The 24,486-nt window shown below is 45.1% G+C and overlaps 1 protein-coding gene and 1 pseudogene across 3 annotated transcripts in view; one reads left to right on the top strand and one right to left on the bottom strand.

Moving 5' to 3' along the window:
• Positions 1 to 281: 281 nt before the first annotated feature.
• The window catches only part of St3gal4 (ST3 beta-galactoside alpha-2,3-sialyltransferase 4), a 48,732-nt gene continuing 24,527 nt past the window's right edge, over positions 282 to 24,486 (bottom strand). For 2 of the 3 annotated variants that reach the window (XM_032909533.1, XM_032909531.1), the window contains 10 exons: positions 9,345 to 9,420; positions 8,982 to 9,066; positions 8,483 to 8,563; positions 8,212 to 8,309; positions 7,836 to 7,896; positions 7,066 to 7,161; positions 6,771 to 6,960; positions 5,903 to 6,046; positions 1,500 to 1,643; positions 282 to 1,204 (listed from right to left, as the gene is read on the bottom strand). In XM_032909533.1, coding sequence (XP_032765424.1) covers positions 1,118 to 1,204; positions 1,500 to 1,643; positions 5,903 to 6,046; positions 6,771 to 6,960; positions 7,066 to 7,161; positions 7,836 to 7,896; positions 8,212 to 8,309; positions 8,483 to 8,563; positions 8,982 to 9,066; positions 9,345 to 9,360 — 1,002 coding nt within the window. In that variant the 5' untranslated portion in view covers positions 9,361 to 9,420 and the 3' untranslated portion in view covers positions 282 to 1,117. The remainder of the gene's footprint in view (positions 1,205 to 1,499; positions 1,644 to 5,902; positions 6,047 to 6,770; positions 6,961 to 7,065; positions 7,162 to 7,835; positions 7,897 to 8,211; positions 8,310 to 8,482; positions 8,564 to 8,981; positions 9,067 to 9,344; positions 9,421 to 24,486) is intronic. The other variant, XM_032909532.1, reaches the window with a different exon arrangement.
• Positions 11,196 to 11,663, top strand: LOC116906723 (annotated as a pseudogene).

Below are 24,486 nucleotides of genomic sequence, written 5' to 3' on the forward strand. Positions count from 1 at the left end.
GGAGGAATGGGGAGGGAGAGGAAGGATGATGGGAGGGGGTGTTGCCACCTCTACCTGGCACCCTTCACCTCTCCTCCCTTCCTTTGTCCCTTGGGATGCCAGGCTGGGTGTCTGAGGACAGGGATGATCTGGGCTCGGACTGCTTGTATGCTCAGTCAGGATGGTAACGCTCGCCCTAGGACCGGTCTCAAAAATTCTGCTGTAACCTCAGGTCTGTGTATGAACACACACCCCCAGCAATGTTCTCCCCAACCTGAAAGGACACAGAGCCCCACAAGTGCTTCCGTTTTAGGAAAAAAAAATATTTTAATGGTCTTTTGCAACCTCTTTTCAAGGTGAGGCCCCTTCTAGGTAGAACCCCTTTGTCAATGCTCCCCCCATGCCCGCTGGGAAGTAGCAACCCCTCTCTGGAGGACACCCTCCCACTCTTGATGCCTCCGTCTTTCTGGGAGGCCAGCTCTAGAATTGGGCCTTAACAGGCCAATCGTATGTAAATTTTATTAAAAAGTGGGCAGAACACTGTATTGTGTTCCTTTTGTGAATGTCCTGGGACCAGCCCATTCATTTTCCTACCCCTTAATTAAATAGTATGTTAAATAATGTCTTGGTGCTGGGGTCAGGCGTCGTAGTACACGCCTTTAATCCCCGACCTGTGGGAGGCAGAGGCAGTTGGATCTCTGTGAGTTCAAGACCAGCCTGGTCTACATAGTGAGTTCCAGATTAGCCAGGGCTTCACAGTTAAGACCCTGTCTCAAGAACAAAACAAAACAAACAAAAACAAACAAACAAAACGAACAAACAGAAGAACCAACCAGCCACCACCAACATTCCAAAACAAAACAAAACAAAACAAAAACTCTTTGTGCTGGCAGAGAGGGGATGCCACAGTAACAGGCTCCCCGCTACCTTGCCCCTGTAGCCTCAGTATGTCCACCCTGTCTGGATTTGAAATCCACCAAATTAGCCAGGGGCATAGCCTCTCCTGAGACCTGGCCAGTCCCAGAACACCCTCTCCCTTGAGGGTGAGTTCAATTGGGTTGTACTGGCACCAGGCATCCCAAAGCTGTGGACAGGGCCAAGTCAAATAGCAAAGTAGGGAACGCAGCTCTCATCCAAGTCAGAAGTATGTGAGGTTCTTGACAGCTCCCATCTCTAGCATCCGCTTGATGGCTACAGCCTCTTGGGAGACATTGTGGCCTGAGCCCTGTGGAGACAGCCAAGGGAAAATGAGGGACCCCCAGGTAGCTCTGTTTTCAGAAAACCCTCCCTCTTCACCTCCCGGGTCCCATGCTTCCTGGGAGTTTTCTTCCTTACGCAGGCTCTCTGAAAGGAGAGAGGGTGCCAGCTGCGGTGTCCGGATACCCAGGTACCACTTCTGACACTGAATGACTACATCCAGAACCGCTCTGGGCCCCTGTCCATCCCCGGCACCCAACATCCCTCTAGCTGTGTCATCCTAGCCAACCTGGCTCACTGGGCTCCCAAACAGGGTTTCTCACCGCCATAGACTTGAGTGTGATCTGTTCATAGTAGTGGATGGTCTGCTTCTTGTTGTAGGCATCTGGATAGCCGAAGCCGGCGATGTGCACCAAGTCGCAGAGGTGTAGGGCCAAGGTGATGGCTAGCAGACCCGTGGTTGGCTTCTGAGGGACAGAGTAGGAGGGAGTTTTAAAGAACCACGATCCCCTCGTCCTCCACCATCCGCCTCACGAACACTCAGGGTCAGTTCTCTGCCCAGTTCTCGTTTACCTCTGCTGTCCAATAGGGTAACAGCTAACCAACTGAGCACCTACCAGAATGGAGCTCAGGCTGATGAGAAGGTGAACTTATTACTCAAGAAAACTATGAACTCTCTGTGGTGCTGGAGATAGAACCTGGGCCTCACGCACTCTAGGCAACTGTTCACCACTGGCCCGCACCCTTTGTCCTGATCATTAAGTTTTAAATGTAGAGATTTGACAATGTATTGATTAATTAACTAATTAAACGATGTTTAATTGCGTTTTAACAATATATTATTTTCGTGTGCATGTGCCTGCTTGAGTTACGTATGCCGTGTGCTTGCAGGAGCCTCTGGGGGCCAGAGGAAGGCTTGGAGCAGTCTGGAACTAGAATTACAGGTGCTGGTGGACCAAAGTGGGTGCAGAGAACTAAGCCCAGGTCCTCTGCAGAAGCAGCAAGTGCTGGAGTGCTGAGCTACCTCTTCAGCTGCTAAGTCAGGTTTAAATTGTTATGTACCCAGTGGTTCTGTTCTCGTGTTTATCTTGTCAACTTTGTTAGATCGAGGCGCACCTAGGAAACCACTATAGTACACTTCTGGGGAACTGTCTGTGAAGAATAAAAGGGATTAACTGAAGAGGGAAGGCCCACCCTAAAGGTGGGTAGCACCATCTTATAGATAAGGGACCAGTAGGGATTCTGCCCTGCTTCTCACATCGCACCATGTTCCTCCCTGCCATGACTGATTACAACGACTTGAGACCATGAGCAAAATCTATCCTTCCATTTATAAGTAGGGGACATCAGGGAAGAAAGTCTGGCTGACGCAACTGAGTACTAGATAATCTAACTCCCACATCTGGGGAAGGTCTGGGTCTCCAGGAGGATTCAGGATGACAATAGCGACTGTCACCATAATACTATCTGTCGCTCGAAACTATGTGTGTGCTGTGAACGGCTGCGCTGCACTGAGTATTTACATAGTATACCACAGCATCCCATTCAGTTCCCTCCAAACACATGTGACAGATACTGTTAGTAACCTCATTTTATAAATGAGACAACTATATACGTTGCAAATATAAATAACTTGTTCAAAGAAGGGAAGCAGGCTCCTCCTCCTCAGATGTGGTGGTTCAACACCCAGGGCTATGTGATCTACCATGGGGTGACACACCCCTTCTGTAAACCAGGCTCAACGATACCTTGCCTGTCCACCTTATGGGCTGCTTCTCATTCCTTCCACCCCAATTTATCCATGGCCATGGTCAACTTGCTATTCAAACTTCAGGAAGCTTGCCCTGCTTCACCCCAACAGTCAGCTTTATAGAACATCTCACCGGCCCACTCACGCTGACAGAGTCACTTCTTAGAGGCCATAAGGCCTCTTAAAGGCTGGTTTTTCTCCCAGCATCCCTTTCGATTGTCTCTTTCTCTACACTGTTTCTTGGTAGGCCTCCTTTTTCACAGCTGCTGCCTTTTGTCCTTAAGATACGATCTCAAGCAGCTCTAGCTGGCTTTGAACTTACTATTTAGCTGAGGCTGACACTGAAACCCTACCTCTGCCTCTCAAGTACTGGGGTTTCAGGCGTCTCCTACTGCACCTCCACCCCTGCCATGTCATCCACTCTGTGCTCTTGCACCCAGTCTGGAGTCCTGGAGAATCACATGGCCAACAACTCCTCACCAGCTCTGCTCCTTACAGTCCTCATCACACTCCCTCCTCTCCCCTCCCCTCCCCCTCCCCCTCCTCCTCCCCTCCTCCCTCCTCCTGGCATTCTCTGTTTTTAATAAGTAGAGCACAACTCCTTAGTCATCCAAGCAGGAAACCAACGAAACCTAGAACTACTCGTAAACCTCCCAATCCTACCTTCAAGCACAGGACACGGAATTGTACAGGAACTCACGATGGTCAGTGTTTTACATCAACCCGACACAAGCTAGAGTCAACTTAGAGGAAGGAACATCAATTGAGAAACTGCCCCATAAGACGCTACTACAGGCAAGCTTGTAGGGCAGTTTCTTAATCACTGATTGAAGGAAGAGGGCCCAGCCCACTGTAGGTGGTGCCATTCCTGGGCTGCTGGTGCCGGGTTCTGTACAAAAGCAAGCTGAGCAAACCATAAGGACGAAGCCCGTACGCAGCACTCCTCCAGCTCCTGCCGCCAGCTTCCTGCCCTGACTTCCTTCAGTAATAAACTGTGATATGAAGTGTAAGCAAAATAAACCCACTTCTCCCCCAACTTGCTTTTGGTCATGGTGTTTCATCACAGCAATAGTAACCCCAACTGGAACAGAACCTCCACTTCTCTTTTATAATTGCCTTCTCTCACAGATGCGGGGAAATATGCAAATAGCATGCTTAAATAATAGTTCATTATTTCACATGGTTTTTACGAGGGGAAACTGCTGACCTAATTACCTGACCATCTAAATCTGGATGCTGAGCTCAGAGATGAAGTCAGCCAGATTTGAGCTGTCAGTGGCTTGGAGCTGGAGGGAGCTATAGGGCACGGAATGCAAGCAGCCTGCGAGAGCTGAGGGCACCCCTTCACCCAGTCCACAGTCTGCAGGAAGAGCGGAACCCTAGTCCTACAACCATGGAAACCCAAACATGTCCATTCTTATACTCAACCAGTGACACTACAGAAACCTACAGGGCTATGAGCCAAAGCTAAGATGTATTTGAGACCACTACGCTGACTGTAATTGGGCAGCAATGGAAAACTCGTACAACGTCAAGGCCAGATACCGACCTTTCTTTTTCCTTCCCACTGCCAGGAGCTGGATTCAGAGCCTCACCTTCTCCTACTTCCCTCTATCACACCCTTATCCATGCATGATGGTGCACCCCTGTAACCCCAGCAATCAAGAGCAGAGACAAGACCCCACAGTTCCAGCCTGGTCTACACAGTGAGACCCTGTCTTAAAAGAAATCCCCCTTGCTGCCTGCCCTCAACGCCATCTGAACTGGAACAACTTGGTATTGGCAGGCCAACATGTCCACACCAAATGGACTGCTTCTTCCCACTTCACGCCTCATACACACCATGATCCCCACAGGGACCGACGACAGTAACACTTAGCTGCAGAGTTTCCCCAGATGACTCGTCAGAAGTGCGTCCCCCTCTGTGCTTCTCCCACACTTTAACCACTCTAGTGTGAGATACTGTCACTCCACGGTGGGACTGGCAGCTTATTCTGCTGCAGGGCTCACCACTGGGCAAGCATGCAGAGCATGATGTTGAATGATGTGGTCAAGAATAAACATGCTGATGTAAGGTTTGGCTAGTATTGGCTGGATATAGTGGCTCATTCTTGTAAACCCAGAACTTGGGAGGATCACCATGAGTTCGAGACCAGCCTGTCTCAAGAAAACTAGCAAACAGCAAAGGGGGCAAATACCGGAAGGAGCAGCTGCTGGGTTCCAACCTCTATGATTGACATTTTATATCATTGTCTTCTTAAGTCCTACCATAGCCTTAAGAGGTCAGTGCGAATATTACCCCCACCATTCAGATAAGCAATTGAAATTTCCTAAGCCATAGACCTGCCTGATAACCGTACAAAGTGGCATAGCCAAGAGTCCTGCCAATGCCTGCTGGTGACCTCCTTCTGCAGTCTCATATGCCCCTAAGACACATGGAGATAGCATTTGCAAAGCTATAATGTGTGGTAAACCCTACCAGCTGAAGACTAGCGGGAGGGTGCTAAAATCAAAGCTGTTAACTCACAAAACCACTACGGCTCCCGAAACTGGTTCACCATGCTACAGACATGCAAGACAGGCTGTCGAAGCTCAGTCTCTGCTCACTCCACCAGATCATTCTGTCCCAATACCGCAGGCTAAAAGTCTAACAGTAACTGCATTGACTCAAGCTGTTCCCACAGGTGAGGGCCAGTGAGTGTGCCGGCAGCTCCCAGTTTACAGATCCTGACCAGAACCTGACAAAAGCATCTTAAAGTCCAGTGCCTAAGTCCAAGCTAGACCTTTGACCCACTCCACCTTTTAGGATGACCACACTGTCCATCAAGGCAGCATGCTACAGAACCTCTCTTCAAAGGTCAAGTGCGAGCTGCACCCACTATCACTCTCCCCTCCCACGAGCTCCTCCTCCCTCGATTTCCACCAGCGACCCCGACCTCCCCTGGCTTGGTCTTGTTGTCACCAGCCTGTCAGCACCTGCTTGATCTTTCGAGGCTGTTGTATGGGCAGGCTCAGGAGCTTGTCCGCGGCAATCTCCATAAAGAAGGGGTTTAGAATCCGGATCTGTTTGGGGTTGACATCCCAGATGAGGGGAGGCTGTTTCCAGAAACCTTTTCGCACCTGTGGGAGTGGGGTGAGAAGGGGACATGAGAGGAGGTGGAGATCTGTTTCTCAACTCTACTCCAATTAGTGGTCTTCAGATAGAGGACGGATCCCAGTCAAGGGAGGGAAGACTTGTCCCAGACCGAGAGACCAAAGGAGAGGCGGGGGAGGGGGCCCTTAGCAGGAAGGAAAGGTGACAGGTAAAACATGAAGGGTGTCGGGTCTGACTACTACCTCCCTCAGAAAGATGCTGGCAAGAAGGGACTTGAGCCTTAGGCCGTCTCCACACTGGGCAAAGAAAAAAAAAAAAAAACCCTGCCAGATCAGGCATTAGTTCAGCCTTTAACCAGACGATCCAGCGAAAAGAGTAGCCTCTTTGTGGGACCATGAGGAAAAGCACAAAAACACTGCCTGTTCCAAGGTAACAGTGGGGCAGCTTCGCTGTTCCCAGGTTTCTTATACATTCTGACAGTGCTCCTATTCCAGGCAACCCTCCAGCCCAGAGGGCCTCTGGCTGCCACCCCAGCTCCTGCAGGCTCTTGAGCTGGGCATTTTATGAGCAGCCCTACAAAACAATGCCCTTGGTGGGGAGCCTAAGGCTCTAGCTGTGGAAAGCCTGGTCAACCATGTCCTTTTCACCAACCCCTTAGGAGCAACACAAGGCAGTCTAAGGGACATATAAGCCCTGACTAGGATAGCGTCCCCATCACCAAATCTCTTTGTCCCACCTGACCCAATTTACCCGCTTCTTATCGCTCAAGATGGTCTCAATCCAGTGGAAGTCCATCGCCTTGAAAGCTACCAGGACCAAGAGCGTGTCTGGGTTGTTTTCTACCTTAGGGTCGAAGTGGGCCGACTCAGGATAGAAGAGACGTATGGTGGTCTTGGAGCCCACGTCTCCCTCATAACCAGCTACAGGAGCATTGTTTAATCTGGGTCGGGAAAAGAATACTCATTACTAGAGATAGCAGGCTTTTTGGCAGACCCGTGTGGGACATCCCGGACCAAAACAGAAGTGGGAAGGGATGACCACACACCTGATGACCACATCGTACTTGTTGATAACACCTCCCAGTGAGCTGTTCTTTAACCGGTGCCCATTCCCCACCACAACACACCGACGACACTCGAGGCTGCCAAGGGAAGAGGAGTGTTCAAACCCGGAAGTAGCCCCAGTTCTGTTGAACTCTCACCGATTCGGATCTGCCTGCGGGGAGCCATCTCAGATTACTCCTAGGTTCTCCTCAGTTCCTGATCTGCGTGGATAAGGCACGCTAAATGGCCCCACTAACGGTTCTACTGGCCTTCAAGTCCTGTACCTCAGAATGAAATACAAGCAAGCCAAGCATGGCAAAGAGATAACGAGAGGGCTGCCACAAGAACTGTGCATGGTGCATGCAAGCTCAGCACTGAAGAAGTGCCAAATCCAGCCTGGGCTACAGGAAGAAATCCCGTCTCAAGAGGCACAAAACAAACAAACAAACAAACAAACAAATGAAAGAACAGGAAGAAGAGGGAGGAGAAACCCCAGGATACAGCTCCCTTGCCTGTTGCCCAGGTCTGTCTGTTGCCATGGCAATACCTTCAGCAGAAGCTGCGTACTCTGGCATCTAGATGCTCAGGCTAAGTTGTGGTGATTTTAGAGTACCTATAGCTCCCGGAGATGGGAGGGCTGGGGCAGGTCAAACTGGCCACCGTGAACCAATGACTGAAGGCTGGCTGAACAAGGCACTCGACCAAGATGATTTCAGACCGGAGCAGGGAGGGGGGAAGGTGCCAGACGAGAGCAAGAAGAGTACCTCCTTACCTCTGTATGCTCTCGGGTATAGAGTAGCTGGTGATGGCCAACACCCGGAGAAGAAGATCTTCTACAAAAAGAACGGACAGAAGGAACAGAGTCAGTGAAGACGATGGGCATCGGCGTTCAAAAGCTGCTCCCATTCTGCTCCTGAGATTGTCTCTCTTTGACACAGATAGGTACCCAGGCCTGGGCCGAAGAACTCAGGCGTGATGCTGGTGGATAGCAACATCCAAGAATGTGGCCCACAAGGTCAGAGCATGAACTTCACACTTGCTTGGGTAGAACAACCCATTAAGCATACATTTACCACGTCCTTTCGTCCTATAGAGCAGCAGTTCAGAGGCCCTACGCTGCTTTTCCATTGAACTGAGAAATAACTTACCACTTCCTTTAGTCCCAAAGGGCAACTCATAGGCGGATGGTGTCTTTACCCAGAAATAATCCTTAAGCTGCAGAAAGATGGGCTGTTCCCTAGAATGGCTACACAGGGCAGAGGTGAGAAAGAGATTAATCTGACTGAACAGGGTCAGGCTGACTATATTACCTGGTCTTTGTCCTTCTTTCACCTTTGTCTACCCTCCAGCCCGTTAGTGATGAGGCAACACCCCTCAGTCCTGAGCACCCCGTGCCCTGTCCCATCATCGGGTACTTACTTGCCGAAAATTTTAGAGGCCTGCCTCTCTGCCTCACCCTGGAAGCATGGCTCTTTCTTCTCGGAGACGGGAAAATAAAAGCTGGAGAGAGAAAGAAGAATCAGAAGGCCCAATCAGACTCAGGTCCTGATGCGAGCATTCCAGGCAGGATCCACCTCCCAGGTGATGATACAGAGGTCCCACAGTTCTGGGAAAGGACTTAGAGACTTAGTACCTCCTCGACCCAAGTTCCACTTTGAACACAAATCATTGAGGGTCCAGATCTTTCTGTCCTAATATTTCCTCTGTGGGAGATCACAGAAGCCACCTGGATCCCCACCCTACCCATCCTCCATCCTCCAAACCCTAATGGAGAGACTCTCTGAGCTAGCAGCTAGCTAAAAAGGAGATGCCAGGCCAAGGGTCTCAAAAGCTTCCTGCCTGGCTAGGTAGGTACCCTGCTTTTCTATCAGTCCATCTCTGTCAAGAAGCAACAGAAGAACACAGAAAGCATACTCACAATTCAATGTACCTGTCTTCTCGGGAGATGGAATACCACACCATGACAACAACAAGGACCAGAGCCAAGGCCAGGAGCTTCCAGTCTGCAAAAAACACACACAAAGGAGCTGACGGCAAAGACAAGCAGGGACAGTCCCAGGCTGCCTTCCCTTCTGCCAATCCTGGGCCCCTCCACCCCCAGCACACCAGACCCAGTCCCTAGCCCTGTCCTGTACCTAGCTAGGGGCTAGAACCCAAGTATTTCTGCTGTCCTTGGCTCCAAGTGTGACCCTCTACCACCCCTGTGGAGGTCCCAGGTTGCTGCTGAGGATGACTGATGGATCCTCCTCCAGCATGGGGGGCCCCCCTGGACAACACTCACGAGATTTGCTGGTCATGTTTCTCAGCAGATAGAAGGGTTCCTGGGGAGAAGTGTCATCCCGGCTGCCTCGGGCCACCTAGAAGGCAGGAGTCCCAGGTGTCAGTCTAGGCCCTGCCTGCACACCTAGCTAGATACACCCTCTGCCTGCCCTCTTCCTCCTCTAGGAAGCACAAAGCTACTCCGTGAGGCAACCAGCCCCAGGTGATCTTCCTCCTAAGTTCTCAGAGGGCAGAATGAGGGAATCTAGGTGGAGCCCTGCTACAGGAAGGGGAACTGAGGCTCCAATCTTGTTTCACTTCCCACGCCTGACTTACTGACACCAGTCTCTAATGTAATTTTCCGGCACTCAGACTCAGAAAGAATCAGTCTAGGGGCAAGTGGGTGTGTCCCACCATTTCTGACACAAAAGTTAACAAAGCCAGAGCTTGATTCATACTATGAAGCCCCTCAAGAAGCCTGCTTCCCAGTCCTTCCAGACACCAACAGTCCTCGGGTCTGTTTCTAAGATGTATGGTCAAATCAGGGGAAGGCTGCTGCAATAGGGCATGGGGCCAGGGAGCCTTGATGCTATGGCTTGGCAAGGAATCAAGGGATACTTTGCACAACAGTGGGCAGAGGACACAAGGTAACTTGGAGAGGTCAGGAAGCAATAAATTGCTCTATGGACCAACTCCTCTAGGACCCTGCTGCTAGGAGATCTATGTGGCTTCACAGCATAGGGAGATATACAGATGCCAAGTGCCAGCTTCTTGTCCCCTCCATCCTGTTCTGTTTCTCAAATGATCAGGAACAGGAAAGAAAAAAATCACAGACCCAGGCACTGAGTACGCACATTCCACAGACACAGGCCTTCATCAGTTTAGGTGGGTCCTGAACCTGCACTGTCACATACAGTGCAGGTCACTCACAATAGACCATAAAAGGAGGCACTAGTTTGTGTTCTCCTAAGGACGAATGGGCATCCTAGTTTATTTCTTGGAGGCAGGACCAACTCTGGAGGAAGTGTTGTCTATCACAATCATAAATCTATGATTTTGAATGCAGACCTACTATGGAGTCAAGCCTGTGCAAGTGAGGGCATTTCCCAGATGCCACTATGAGTTCAAGAACTGTGACCAAGAGCGAAACAAAACAAATTTAAAAAACACACACTCCAAAACAACAACAAAAACAACTCTGTGTAAGGGAATCAAACAGTTCCTCATTCCTCAGTAGGGTTACCAGCAGCTACCCACAAATCCCTGGAGAGGACTGAGAACTGAGTAGCCCTCCCCATAAAAAAAAAAGAAAAGAAAAAAGGCTAGTTTTTGTTTTATCTCTCCCCTTCTCTCCTTCTGTGTGTGTGCATGCTTACGTGTGTGTATGTATGTGTGTGTGTGTGTGTGTGTGTGTGTGTGTGTGTGTGTGTGCGCGCGCGCGCGCGCGCGTGCACGTGCTTGTGTGTATGTGTTTGTCAGAAAGAGACAGAGATTGATTCTACAGTCCAGGCTAACCTACAACTCCCTATGTAGCTCAAACTTGAGTTCCTCCTCCTTCTGCATGCTGAGAAAATTGGCAGCTGCCACCACACTCATTCAGCCAAAAGTGAGATTTGTAATCCTAAATTTCCAGTTAAAATCACCCTTAATAATGCTTGACTGCTCTCCTAAAAGTGAACATACCTTCACTTGCTACCCACTGCAACCACCAAATCACTCGCCATCACATGGGCCCCTTCTCCTGCATGGCTGTCTCCCATGGGCTACGCCGTGAGACCTTGTCTTTAAAATTCATTAGTTACTTATTTAATTAAAAGCACCGAGTGCTCTTCAGGTCCCAGGCACTGCAGGAGCCTCGGCTTACCGTGCAGACATGGCCAAGTCCAAGAACCACACCACACACAACCAGTCCCTCAAATGGCACAGAAATGGCATCAAGAAACCCTGGTCACAAAGATTCGAATCTCTTAAGGGGGTCGACCCCAAGTTCCTGAGGAACATGCGCTTTGCCAAGAAGCACAAGAAAGGCCTGAAGAAGATGCAGGCCAACAATGCCAAGGCCGTGAGTGCACGCGCAGAGGCCACCATGGCCCTCGGGAAGCCTCAGGCCGTCAAGCCCAAGATGCCAAAGGGCTCCAGCCGCAAACCCAGCCGTCTGGCTTTCAGCGCTCACCCTGAGCTTGGGAAGTGGATTTGAAGCCACATGGCCAAGGATCATATGCTCTGCCAACCAAAGCCCAAGGTTCAAACCAAGGCAGAGGCCAAAGCTCCAGCTAAGGCCCAGGCTTCAGCTCCAGCCCAGGCTCCCAAGGGTGCCCAGGCCCTTGTGAAGGCCCCATAGAAAAGGCTCCTGCCAATGTGAAGACAGACGGACGGCTGTGACACACCTACCTATACACTATTTGCAGATGACCAGGGTCCTATGCTGTTTTTACAAATAAACTTGAGACAAGAAAAATAAAAGCACTGAGTATATGCATCTTCTTTGAGAAACTCACATCAATGCTCTGGGTCATACCTTTCTTTCTAAGCACTTCTCTCTTAGTCTTCATGCTCAAAATATATTAAAATGTCTTTAATAAACTCCAACTCTGCTCCCCTCTAAAACATAAATGCTTTAAAATGAGTGGCATGTTAGGTGACCGTGGAATGTCATACGCCCTTCTCTCACTCTCATTTTCTTCAGCTGTCCATACAGGAAGCAGGTCAGCAGATAGATCACTGGTGCTCAAATGCACTAGTCACTTCAGAAACATGGGCACTCCAGGGAGTCTTTATTAGCAAAGCGGAATCCTAGGCCTCCTGCATATCTACAAAATCAGAATGTAGATTTAAACTTGATCCTACAACTAAGCTTGAGAAGTAGCGTTCATGGAAGAGGTTCTGAATGACAGCTGAACCAGGGAATGGCCTGTTGGAGAGGCAAGAAGATGTCTCGGCAGGTAAGAGTGCTTGTGGCAACGCTTGATAACCTGTTCCCTCAAGTTGTCCTCTGAGCTCCATATACAAACAAGTACACACACACACACACACACACACACACACACACACACACACACACACACACACACACACACACCAATATCCAAAATAAATAAATGTTCTGGTCCACAGGAGGAAATCCCCGGCTCATTACTTTAGCCCAGCCCCAGAATTTGTATACATGGAGTGTGATTCTAATGTACGTCAATAGTGGGAAACCATCAGATTAGATAGCTAACCTTCAAAGCTGCCTACTTAACCTTGGAAGAGCACATTTTGATTCCAGTGGGTATCAGTTAGGCCTGCCTGAGAATCTATGATCTTATCAGCTCCCTTGGGCCGTGCTAGGACCACACTTGGAGTTATAAAACTCTGTGCCAGAATTGTTTATTAACGGGCTCTTCTCCTGCTCTCCTTCCTCTAGATCTTCCCTAAGCAGGGGGTGAGGAGGAGGGAGAAGGCTCTCCATTTAAGTTGGCCATACAATACACGGACCTGAGGACTTTAAAGTATCCAGATGTCTAGGTCTAGTTAGAGAAGTTAAGCATCAGCAGTGAAAAGGGAAACAGACACACACACACACACACACACCAAAACCCACCTCCTCTATGATTCTAGCATGAAGTCAAAATGGAAAATACTACATAGAACAGGTTACAGATTGAATGACCAACAACTACGCAGCCACAGTCTGGTCCTGACATTTAGGAAAGAGACCTTGGTAGTCATGGCTAAGCATCCTGGAATGAACCCAAGCAACGAGATAGCTATTCCTTCTTTGGCTTCTTTCCCAATGCAGGTCTACATTGGCACATTTTTTTTCCAGATCAGAACCAGGACAGTTCTAAGTAGCCTGGCTAGTCTTAAGGTTTGCTTCAAGGTGTCCAGTCACAAACTTAACCATGCTACTTCCTCTCCTTGTTGGGCTAGCCCAGGGGATTGCTTTCTGTCTCTGAGTATTCCAGGGGCACAGGGCTTCTTGGACTGGTTGCTACAAGGACAATCTGCTGAGGGGAAGCCTGCAGTTGATCTATCCAGGTCCAAGGCTCAGCAGCCTCCCCTCTGAGCCAGTTGCCAAGAAGAACCACTCACTCATAAGTCAGCTATGATGCAAAGCTAGCCCACGGCAAGATAGCTGTCTTTGCCCTTGGTATTCTGCCATGAACAAGGTGTCCCTGGCTTAAAATGAGCTGATTAACCTAGCCAGGGGACATGGGAAGAAGAAACTGGGCCCTGTAGGAACTGGTACCCAGCCAGTGCCTGCTATCCGAAAGGAGTTCAAGTCGATAAATATCCCCCAAGGACTGAGCAGGGAACAGGCAGCCCAAGGTTTGCTGAATGGCTCTATGCCCTTTAGTCTTTGATTTTCTGTCCCTCTGGATTTTTTTGTTTGGATTGAACTCAAGCCGTTGGCATGCCAGGCAAGTGCTCTACTATGGAACCATAAACCCGCTGGTTCTCAGTTCTGTGGGGAAAAAAGTAGAGCAACCCGCTGTTCTAACACCTTCAGGCTCACCCATCACTTTTCTCTCCAAATCCTACCACCTAGACGGAAAATCCCTATCATTTTCCCAGCACCTGGTGCATCCAAAGCCACCTCTTTGCTCTTCCTAGTTCTGTCTCCGATCAGTAAACACACTTCCCTTAAAGTAACTGTCTGGGGCTGCATCATCCTTCTCTCAGGCTTTCCTCAGAGCTAATCCTCTGCATCCCACTCCCATACCATCGCCCATCTCTACCCCTCCCTGAGAAATGAAACAGCAAGCCTCGTTCTGGCTTAGAACACTGAATCCCAGAAACCGCCTATCTCAAAAGTCACTCTTATGACCACTGATGTTGGCATTGCACAGCCAGGAACCTACAAATTCAGGCCTCATGTCCTGCAGATATATCAGATTCATCGTTACTGTCAACCTGTTAGGCTCTAGAATCACCTAGGGAACGTCTGAGTGATCTTTCAGATCAGGTTTAATTGGGGTGGGAAGATGGACCACTCCAGAGGCATTACAGTTCCTCTGTCTGTCTGTGGCCAGGACTGACTAGAAGGGAGTAAGTGAGCTGGTCACCAGCAGAGGGCTCTTTGCTTCCCCGATTTGAATGCGGTGTGACCAGCCACCTCTCACCCTGGCTGCCATGCTTTCCCACCATGATGGACTGTACCCTCAAATCATGAGCCAAAACAAACCCTTCCTTCCTTAAATTGCTTGCAAGGTACTTTGACATGTCGACTGAAAAGAAACTAAGATACATTGGGTAGCAGTTCCCCAAGCACTAACAGAGCCCCGTTCCTTCCCACAGCATGCACTTACACATCCCCCTACTATGCCCAGGTTTTTCTGCACTAGGATACCTCGCATGGTTGAAATGTGAGCCCTAATGTTCATGCACTGATCCTGAACATGTTGGTATTGGGAGATATGACCTATAAGAGATGTATAGGGCTCAGTAGTAGAAAACCTGCCTGGCGTTCATTTCTCAGTACTTTGGGCAGAGAGCTCTACCCTCATGAGTAGATTAGTGGTTTTACCACAGGAATGGATTCTGTAAGATGAAAATGGAGCCATTATAAAATGACAAATTCATCCTCTCGCCCTTTCCCCTACTTCTACTCTCTGCCCCTCCTTCTGCCTCCACCTGTCCGAAGATGAAACAGATAGAAGGCCTTATCTTGGATTGCACATCCTCCAGAACCATGATCTAAATGTACTTCTGTTCATTATACAGTATCCAGGCTACAGAACTTGGTTAAAGCAGCACAAAGCAGACTAAGAGTGATCTAGTCTTGATACGTGGGACTAGGACTGTAACAAATAACCTTTGGAACTGGCTAGAGAGGAGAAGCTGGAAGAATCTGCATATGCAGGCTAGGAAAAGTTAAGAGGAACAGAGATTCAGGTTAGGGCTTACGTTAGAACTGTAGGGAAAGTCTGGACTTGCTTGCTGTTAGAAACTAGAGTAAAGACCAGCCTAGCAATAACATGGCCAACAACATGGCTGAATTGTCTGTGTCCTAAAACTTCACAGATGACAGTAGGAAGAAAGGATATTTGGTGGAAGAAGCTTAGTCACAAAGCATTCAGGATGCTGTGTGGCTTAACTGTCTACACTAGACTGTGAGTAGAAAGACGTGATTGTTAAGGGGAATCTATAAACGAAATAAAACAGAACTTAGGGATCTGAAGGATTCTTAGCCTGAACTCTGTAGAAAAAAGCATTTTCATGAAAGAAAAATGCAGGTGTGGCTAAGTAATCATTTGATAAGATTAGTATAGACAGAGTGAGGTCTGAGTCTATTCACACAGGACAATGGGAGAATGACCCCAAAGGCCCCTTGGATACTTCTACTGACGTCCCTCCCTTTCACACCCAGAATGTGTCAAGCTTAAGAGAGAAAAATAATCAGAAGAGCAGCCAAATCTTGGCGCTTGCTGCCAAGGGTTACGATAAGCCTTCACTCCCCACATTCTTCACAGCTTCCTGCTACCCCAACCACTCCTCTCTGGAGTAGCTTGACCTATCCTTCTAAAACCACCGCAAGACAAGCTGTGGCAGTGGTCACACAGTGCCAGCTCTGTAGATTCAGGATGTGAGAGCAGTGGGGCATGACTTCCTCTGCCTAGATTTCAAAGGCTATGATGGCAGCCTGGGGCCAGGGCATAGGCAGAGCCAGCACAGAAGACTTTCAGGAAATCAAGGCCCAGCACAACTGCTGAGTCAGAACACAACAGAGTCGAGGCCTAGTGGAATCATGGGGTGGGGTGAAACCATCCACAGGGTGAGGCAGAGCCTTCCATGAGCTCTCAGGCAACCAGAATATATCAGTCTGAGAGTTAATATCAGCCTGGGAGCTGAGGGTAAAACTCCAGTGTTACTGGAATAGTGTCTAGGTCCTGAAGTCCAATGCTTCTACTCATTGTCTAGAAACAGAACAAGGAGTTAAGGAAGACCATTCTGGAGGGTAACATTCAATTGCTTTCCTTCTAGCGTTTTTGACATACACAGACCAGTTTCAGTACACTCTCTTTCTACCTATTCCTTCTATTATCTATCCCACTGTTCTAATTTACAACTAGCTAGTGACTAAATAATTCAAAAGCAAAAAAACCCAATTGCTATAATAATGAAGAAATTGTTGCAGCATATTTGATTACACTGTGAACCCCAAGACTGTATATTGGAAAAACTTGTCTCTAGTTGTGATATGGCTCAGCCCTAGCACATACCTTTAATTCAAGAGCTTTCTGTTTATTGTAAACAAGATTAAATAAAGTAAGCATAGGTCAGGAGGCAGAACAAGCAACCAGCTAACAGGGAGAGTGATAGGAAGTCAGGAGGAGGGATACAGAAATGAACAGGAAGTATAGAAGGAGAACTGGATCTTTCCTTTTTGGGATGTTGACCAAGGAGAAAGGTCAGTTGGGTGCTTTCCCAGCTTCTCTGACCTAGTAGGCTTTCACCCCAATATCTGGATCCTGGGTCTTCATTTGTTGAAATCTAACAACTGGGATTTTATTTTCAAAACAAAACAACATTTGTTATTCCAACTTATGGCATGACCCCACAGACAGAGAAATCACTCCAGCTGAGGGCAAGCTGAGAAGACATCGGATTTGGTAAGTCACCTGAGAAGTCCTCAAGAAGAGAGTTAAAGATGGGAAATACCATAATAACGAGACACTAGGACTCTGTATAGTGCTACTTTAGATGGCTTGAAAGTAAAAGGCTAAACGACTTGACTGAAGTTTACTCAACACCAGTTATGATTATTATCATCTTGGTATTTCATATTTTATTTTTAATATCCATAGTGGCTATCTGTAACTGCTCAAAGGAAAAAGCTTTAGAGATACAAGAAAAAAAAACCATAAAAAGTAGATTAATATGATAAGCTTTAGAGAGACTCATAAATGAAAATAAGAAAAATATTCAGACACAGACAGAGGAATTTAGACAAGAATGATGCATGATGAAACCGAAGAGGGGCTGTCCAAGGTTGTTAGAAAACCAACCTTAGTTTATCCGATTACTATTCAAAACCTATCAGATGATAGGTGCCCCCAATGTTATGAAGAGATTACATGGAATCCTATAGACATATTAGATTTGAGGAGATTTAAGGAAGCAATGGTTTCATCTGGTGTGCATTCATCCTATATGAAGCAGATATTAAATTTATGGTCAACTTAGAACAGAATTATCCCCCTAGATTGGAAAAATTTGGCAAGAGCAATATTTGAAGCTGGTCCTCAGTTACAATGGCAAACACGATGGAAAGAGGAAGCTAGGGTCATGGAACAATAAAGTCAAGCTAAAGGTATTAATATTTCTCAAGATCAGTTACTAGGTGAAGGTCAATATGCTGAGTTACAAAGACAGCTTGAATTTGATGATCACATCTTGGCATTACATCATTTAGCAGCTTTAAATGTTAGGGATAAAGTTGAAGAATCAGGAAAGAGCTCTGAGTCATTTACTAAAATTATACAAGGCCCAAAAGAAGCCTTCAGTGATTTTTCTTTTCTTTCTTTCTTTCTTTTTTTTTTTTTGCAAAGATTGACTTCAGGTGTAAACAGAATAGTAGCAGATTCATAAGTTAGAAAAATACTAATAGAATTTTTAGCTTTTAAAAAATGCTAATTTATAATGCAAATGGGTGAATAGATCTTTAAGCGCAAAATTGGCACCAAAAGATGGCGAGATAAGAAATACTGATGATATTGGATCTCACAATTATGCTGCTACTCTAACAGGAAAAGTAATTTCTAGAAGTCTTAAGAAAAATAAAATGTCAGATGTTTTTATTGTGGTAAACAAACTCTTTTGAAAAGGGATTGTAGGCAAAGTATTCCTGGAAACAATGTTTCTTCCAGTGATAATTTAAAAAGAAGATCCCAGCCTTATGGAGTATACAGAAAGTATGGCAGAGGCTGGCATTGGACTAATGAATGCAGATCAACAAGGGATAAGCCAGGTAACCCTTGCCATCAGGAAACACCCTACAGGGCCTCCCACAGGCCCCCACATCGAATTTGATTAACCATTCCTTGTCAATATTTTGTACAACAGCTGCTAGAAATAACTTGTAAACAGTTTCTTCAGTGTAAAACTTATCATTAAGTGGATGATATCTTACTGGTTGATTCAGATGGATATACCTTAGCAAAAATGTTTGATAAAGTAAAAAGAATTTTGCCCTGCTGGTGATTAGAAATTGCTACTGAAAAAAATACAAAGAGGAGATTCTATCAACTATCTAGAATATAAGATGGCTTTACAGAAAATTCTATCACAGAAATTACAGATCAGGGCTTATCAATTACAAACTCTTAATGAATTTCAAAAAATGCTGGGAGATATTAACTGGCTATGGCCTACAACTTGATTAACTACTTAAGAGCTAAGTAATTTATTTCGGACCTTACAAGGTGATAAGAATTTAAATAGTCCAAGAAAATTATCAGCTGAGGTTGAGAGAAAATTGGCTCTGGTAAAAAAGAAATTATAGGATGCACATGTGGACTGATTGGATCTAAAGTTGGATTGTATTTTGATTATTCTGCCCTCTACTCATTCTCCCTGCTCCTTTTAACATAACTGTAGCCATTTTGTGTTCGGTCTCCATTTTGCACAAAAGGTGAAGCTAAGTTCAGGCATTCTTATGGTTTGTGTGGCAATTCCTGAACCCCAACACTCCAAAAGGAATTCTTATGCGGGGAGAAGATAATATCTTAGAGTGGATTTTTTTTAGCATACAAACAGAACAAAAACTTAAAGACCTATGTAGAAAAGGTTTCTGAACGATTCTGAAAGGAAAAAAAATAAGCCTTCATCGATTAGCATGAATAGACTCAATAGAGATTGTGGTACCCTTTACTAATGCTGAAATTGCCTCATTCTGGGCAGAAAATGAACATCAGCTAAAAGCTTGGAGCAATTTGGGAGAAGAGATTAATAACAAATATTCCCAAAGCAAGAGACTTCAGTTTATAAAATGAACTAATTGGATCCTTCCTCATATAGTAAAAGGGACACCAACTTCTGAAGTCTCTACATTCTATACTGATGCGTATAAGGCAGATTATAAGTCAGAAAACAATAAGTAAAGGGGCTCAGAGCCCTTGTGTTTCAGTCCAAAAATCAGAGCTAGATGCCATTCTTATGGTTTTATAAGATTTGCCTGAATCTCTTATTATAGTTACTGACTTTCAAGATGCAGAAAGAGTTGATTTATATATTGAAACTGCTAAACTTATTCCAGATGATTCAGAATTAACTTCACTATTCATTCAACTACAAGTAATCAGAAATAGAAAGCATCCATTGTATATAACACGTATCACATCATCTATTGGTTTACAAAGCGGTCTAGGACAAAGTAATGACAGAATTGATCAGCTATTAATAGGAAATGTGCTAGAAGCCTCAGAATTTCATAAGAAACACCATGTTAGCACCAAAGGTTTAAGGAAAGATTTTTCTATCCCCTGACAATAAACCAAGGAAATTATAAGGAAATTCCCTACCCATTTTTGTATAACCAAACTCTTATTATCTGCAAGATATCCCCCCAAAATGAAATTTGTCAAATGGATGTTTTTCATTTTACCGAGTGTAAAAATTAAACTATGTGCACTAATACCATCAACACATATTAAGTATTTGAATTTAAGCTTTAAATTCTGAGAAGGCTGATTCTGTAATTATACACGTATTAGAAGTTATGGCTATTATGCAGATGCCTGTGCAAATTGAGACTGATAATATTCCAGCATATGCCTCTAGCAAAATGAAACATTTTTTGCATATTACAACATAAAGCATATTACAGGTATACCATACAATCCTACAGGACAAGCAGTTATAAAAAGATCAAAACATACTTTAAAAGATATGCTTAGTAAGTAGGAAGGGGTAGTGAAGACCCCCAGAGATAGATTATATAGTGCTTTATTAACTTTAAATTTTTAAATGTTAATGAGAAAGGGACCACAGCTGTGGAGAGACACTGGATGGTAGAAAAAAAAAACTGTTGAATTAAATCATCCTGTATATTTTAAAGGTGTGTTGAACTCAGGATGAAAACCAGGATGTGTGTTATTTTGTAGACAAGGCTTTGCCTTTGTTTCTACAAGAGAAGAAAAGCTGTGGAAAGCATCAAAATTGATAAAGATTAGATTCAAACTACAGAGATCTCCTGAATAAGAAGAAGTAATAGTTTGTCAGGTAGCTTGGTCATCCAGTCCAAACTAACTTATTAAGACTATAAAATGCCTTTCATTTGATCACAGAGCTCCCAGTTAGGATTGGGGCAAGGTTTTCCTTTTCTCTTTCTAGGAGAATAAAAGCATCTAACTAAGGAATCCAGAGACCACTGAACATCTAAAGAAAGAGGATAGATCGACAAGAGAATATGTCCCAAGAGAAAGAATAAATTGGCCAGATGGTATTGCCCACCTCCAGTTTGTCTCTGACATCTCCTACAGATATAACAGGCAAACGCTCTCTTATGTGGTCCCAATTAAAACTAAAGTTGGCTTTAGATTTGGAGCATGGCTCTCTCCTTCTCTAAACCCAGACATGCTTGTTAAAGGAAAATCCAAAATCTCTGTCTCATATTAGAAGAGCCACGTGGTATGGGACAGAGGAAAACAACACAAAACAGGACTATTATATTGCCACTAATCTCATAATTTCTGGTTTTCACTTGGTCTGCTAAAACTTAGATATAAATGTTATCTCAAAATGTATAAGATTAATATCTACATATAAACTTCCTGTTATGATACTAGTAGTCACACAGAATGATAGTTCTAGAAATAAGCTTAATCTGGCTTCCTATATGTGTTTTCAGGTTTGAGTCTGAGGCAGGCAACTAGGAACAAAGTTTGTGTACCTTGGATGTACTTAATAGAGTGTGGTCCTCAAACCTTTCTAAGATCTGTGTGAATATGGCACTTAAAATTCTAAGTTTTCTATTATTCCTAACAGTATTCCTTTGAGGTCTCCAAAAAGGATGATGGGGCCCCTGCCACAACAAATCCACCTACACTGTGATAACGTTACCACTGGGCAAAACTGCCCCAAGCATCTTCTGCCACCAGGTTCTGTGCAAACAGTGGACACCCGTGGGCTGGCTGCTGTGTTCTACTTAGCTAGACTGCCCACTGAGCTGACAAACACCACCCAAAGTTCAGCTTCATGCTACAAACTGCTCAGGTCACTCAAATTACTCCATCCGTAGGAGACTGACTTGAATATTTTACAAAACTGTGAGCTCAAAATTATTTAATCCTAAGATTGCCAAGTACAGCCAAGCTGGGCATCGTGGAAAGCTTGCAGAAAGGGCTTCATTATTGTAAATAGTCTTACCGTGTTAGAGTTATAGTCTTTTCCTTTTATTTAGACAAAAGGGGGGAATACAGGAATGATACAGGAATAACAGAAACAAAGGGTAGCTAAAAATCTTACATTAGTATGGATCTCTGTCGAATGATGCAGAATTGAGGTTGTGTTTGGTTACACTGGTATAGAATTTTGTATACTTATAGAAACCTTAGGTTATATTTGTTACAGCATACTATGTGCTAACTCCTTTTAATTTGTCATTCCTACGTAATTCTTTAAAATGCAGTGCTAAGTTCTAGACCTTTTAAAAGCTGCCATTACAAACTGTTTGGGATAGTTAAGAGATACAAGTTAACAGACAATCAAACTTGTGGTTGTTATGTTAGATCCTAGCCTAATTTATTACAGAAATAGTTTTTCCAAGGCTGAGGAGGTAGTAAATATTCAGAAAAAAAATCAACATTGGCCTATTCAGATTACTATAAATGGTCTTCAAAAACCTCAGGTTTTGAAGGATATGGCATTTAAAGATGTTTTGTTAATTTAAGGCTTTTTTTTGACAATGAGACATATCACCTCCTAGCAGCACCGCCATACTGCTTCAAAGACATCGAAGAACCTCCATATGGAGTTCGCTTCAAAGGTGGCAAAGCTAGCCACGGGGCAAAAAACTGCCCTTGCCTCAACTGCTAACAGTATGCTATTTAAGCTGTGGACAAGCAGGACACAAAGAAAGTCGACTGCTGAACTCTGCTGTTACAAGACAGATGAGTCCTTCATAATTCCTGCTTCACAGAAAAATCTGTCAGATATTCTGGGCCAGTAGGCTGAGGAGATGGACACTCCAGCGTTGCAGAGGAACTCTTGCATGACTGTTTGTGTAGCCAGCCGTCTTTCTCATTTCTATGGTTTCAGAAAATGCTTGCTCTGTACTTCCTGTTTACTCAGGTAATATTTATCCTTCTCATGTATGGATGGGGTTGAATTCTAGTTAGTTATAGTCTCACAATTAAGCTTAAATTGTTTAGGATTTAAGAAAATGTTTAACGGTCTAAAAAGAAGTTTATAAGTATAAATGGACTGGACGTTGTGAATGTAATTCTTACCAGATAGTACATAGTTTATTGATGTTAGAGAAAGAGCCTATTATTTTTATTCAGACAAAAAAGGAGGAAATGTTGCAGGATATTTGATTATACAATGAACCCCATGACTGTATACTGGAAAAACTTGGCCCTACTTGTGGTGTGGCTCAGCCCTGGCACACTCCTTTAATCCAAGAGCTTTCTGTTTATTGTAAACAGGATTAAATAAAGTCAACCATAGGTCAAGAGGCAGAGCAAGCAAGCGGCTAACAGGGAGTGGAAGAAGTGAACAGCAGAGAGTGAGAGGAAGTCAGGAGGAGGGATAGAGAAATGAGCAGGAAGTAGAAAGGGGCATTCGGTTTAATTAGGGTGTTTAAGACTGTGGAGAAGGAGAACTGGGCCTTTCCTTCTGGAATGAAGGAAGGTCAGCTGGGTGCTCTCGCAGCTTCTCTGAGCTAATAGGCTTTCACCACAGCATCTGGTCTTGAGTCTTCATTTAGTGAAATCAAACAATCGGGATTCTGTTTTAAAAACGACAGGAAATATCCAGAGTTATAGTAGCTACGGTGGTGGCTAGAGGAAAATGTATAGACAAATTCAAATTAGAAAAAAGAAACCTGCAATTATTTTACCCAAAGTATTATCAGTGTGTACTTGAGACAGAGGCTCGCTGTGTAGCCCTTGGCTAGCCTGGAACTCTGTGTAGACCAAGCAGGCCTCGAACTCATGAAAACCCACCGCCTCTGCCTCCCAAGTGCTAGGATTAAAAGTCATGTACCATCGTACCAGCTCCAAAATATTTAAGCACAGATAGAAAAGATAAAAAAAAAAAATTAAGACAAGAAAAAACTTAGTATCAAGAAAATCACACATAAGGTCTCTAATTGGATAAATTTGCCTTGAATAGGCCTCTCCTCACACCTGATTTCAGAGACGAGACTATAGATTTCTAAGGTCCAAATTGAGAGGTGGGATCTTTAAAATGTGTTTGGTCCACAGAGCTCTTCCCTCTGGATAAGGATATGGAGTTACAGGGGGAGCAGCTGTTTACTGGAGTCAGTTCCTTATTTAAAAAAATGAGTCCTCACTACCCCTACACATTTACCTTTCCCTCTTCTACCATGGGAGAGGCAGTCCCTGGCACCATGAGCTAGAAAATTTCAGCCTGTCATAAATAACCCTGTTCATAATGTGCTGTTACAAAGGCATAGTTACTAAGACAATGCCCTCCTCCCTCTCGACTCTGAGTGGCTAGGCAATCCTATTCCTCTAACACCCTACTCTTATGAACTGGTGCAGATATTTCTAAATAAACTTATGCTTTGTTCTCACAAACTATTGTTTACACATTGCTTTGAGCACTAAAATTGCCATAGAATCTTACATCTTAGAGTTACCGGGTTTGTATGTCTTGCTCTGTATCCTCTGACCTCCAAAATTAGAGATTTAGAATGCCTGAGTTATATAGCAAAGTGTAATTTCACATTATAGAACGATTGATTAGTTGTATCTTGCCCATGAAATAATAATATCTGATCAGGGGCTTCTTTGTATCTTTGTGTCTCCAGATCAATTATAAAAGTTATTATGGAGCAGATGGAGCATAGAATGGTAATGACTCTGTGTGTGTGTGTGTGTGTGTGTGTGTGTGTGTGTGTGTGTGTGTGTTTTTCTGGGGTTCAAACCCAGGGCCTTGCATATGCTAGACAAATATTATATCACTGATTTTACATTTCCAGACTGTCTAAAGCT

The sequence above is a fragment of the Rattus rattus genome, chromosome 8, assembly GCF_011064425.1.
Source record: "Rattus rattus isolate New Zealand chromosome 8, Rrattus_CSIRO_v1, whole genome shotgun sequence".
Lineage (NCBI taxonomy): Eukaryota > Metazoa > Chordata > Mammalia > Rodentia > Muridae > Rattus > Rattus rattus.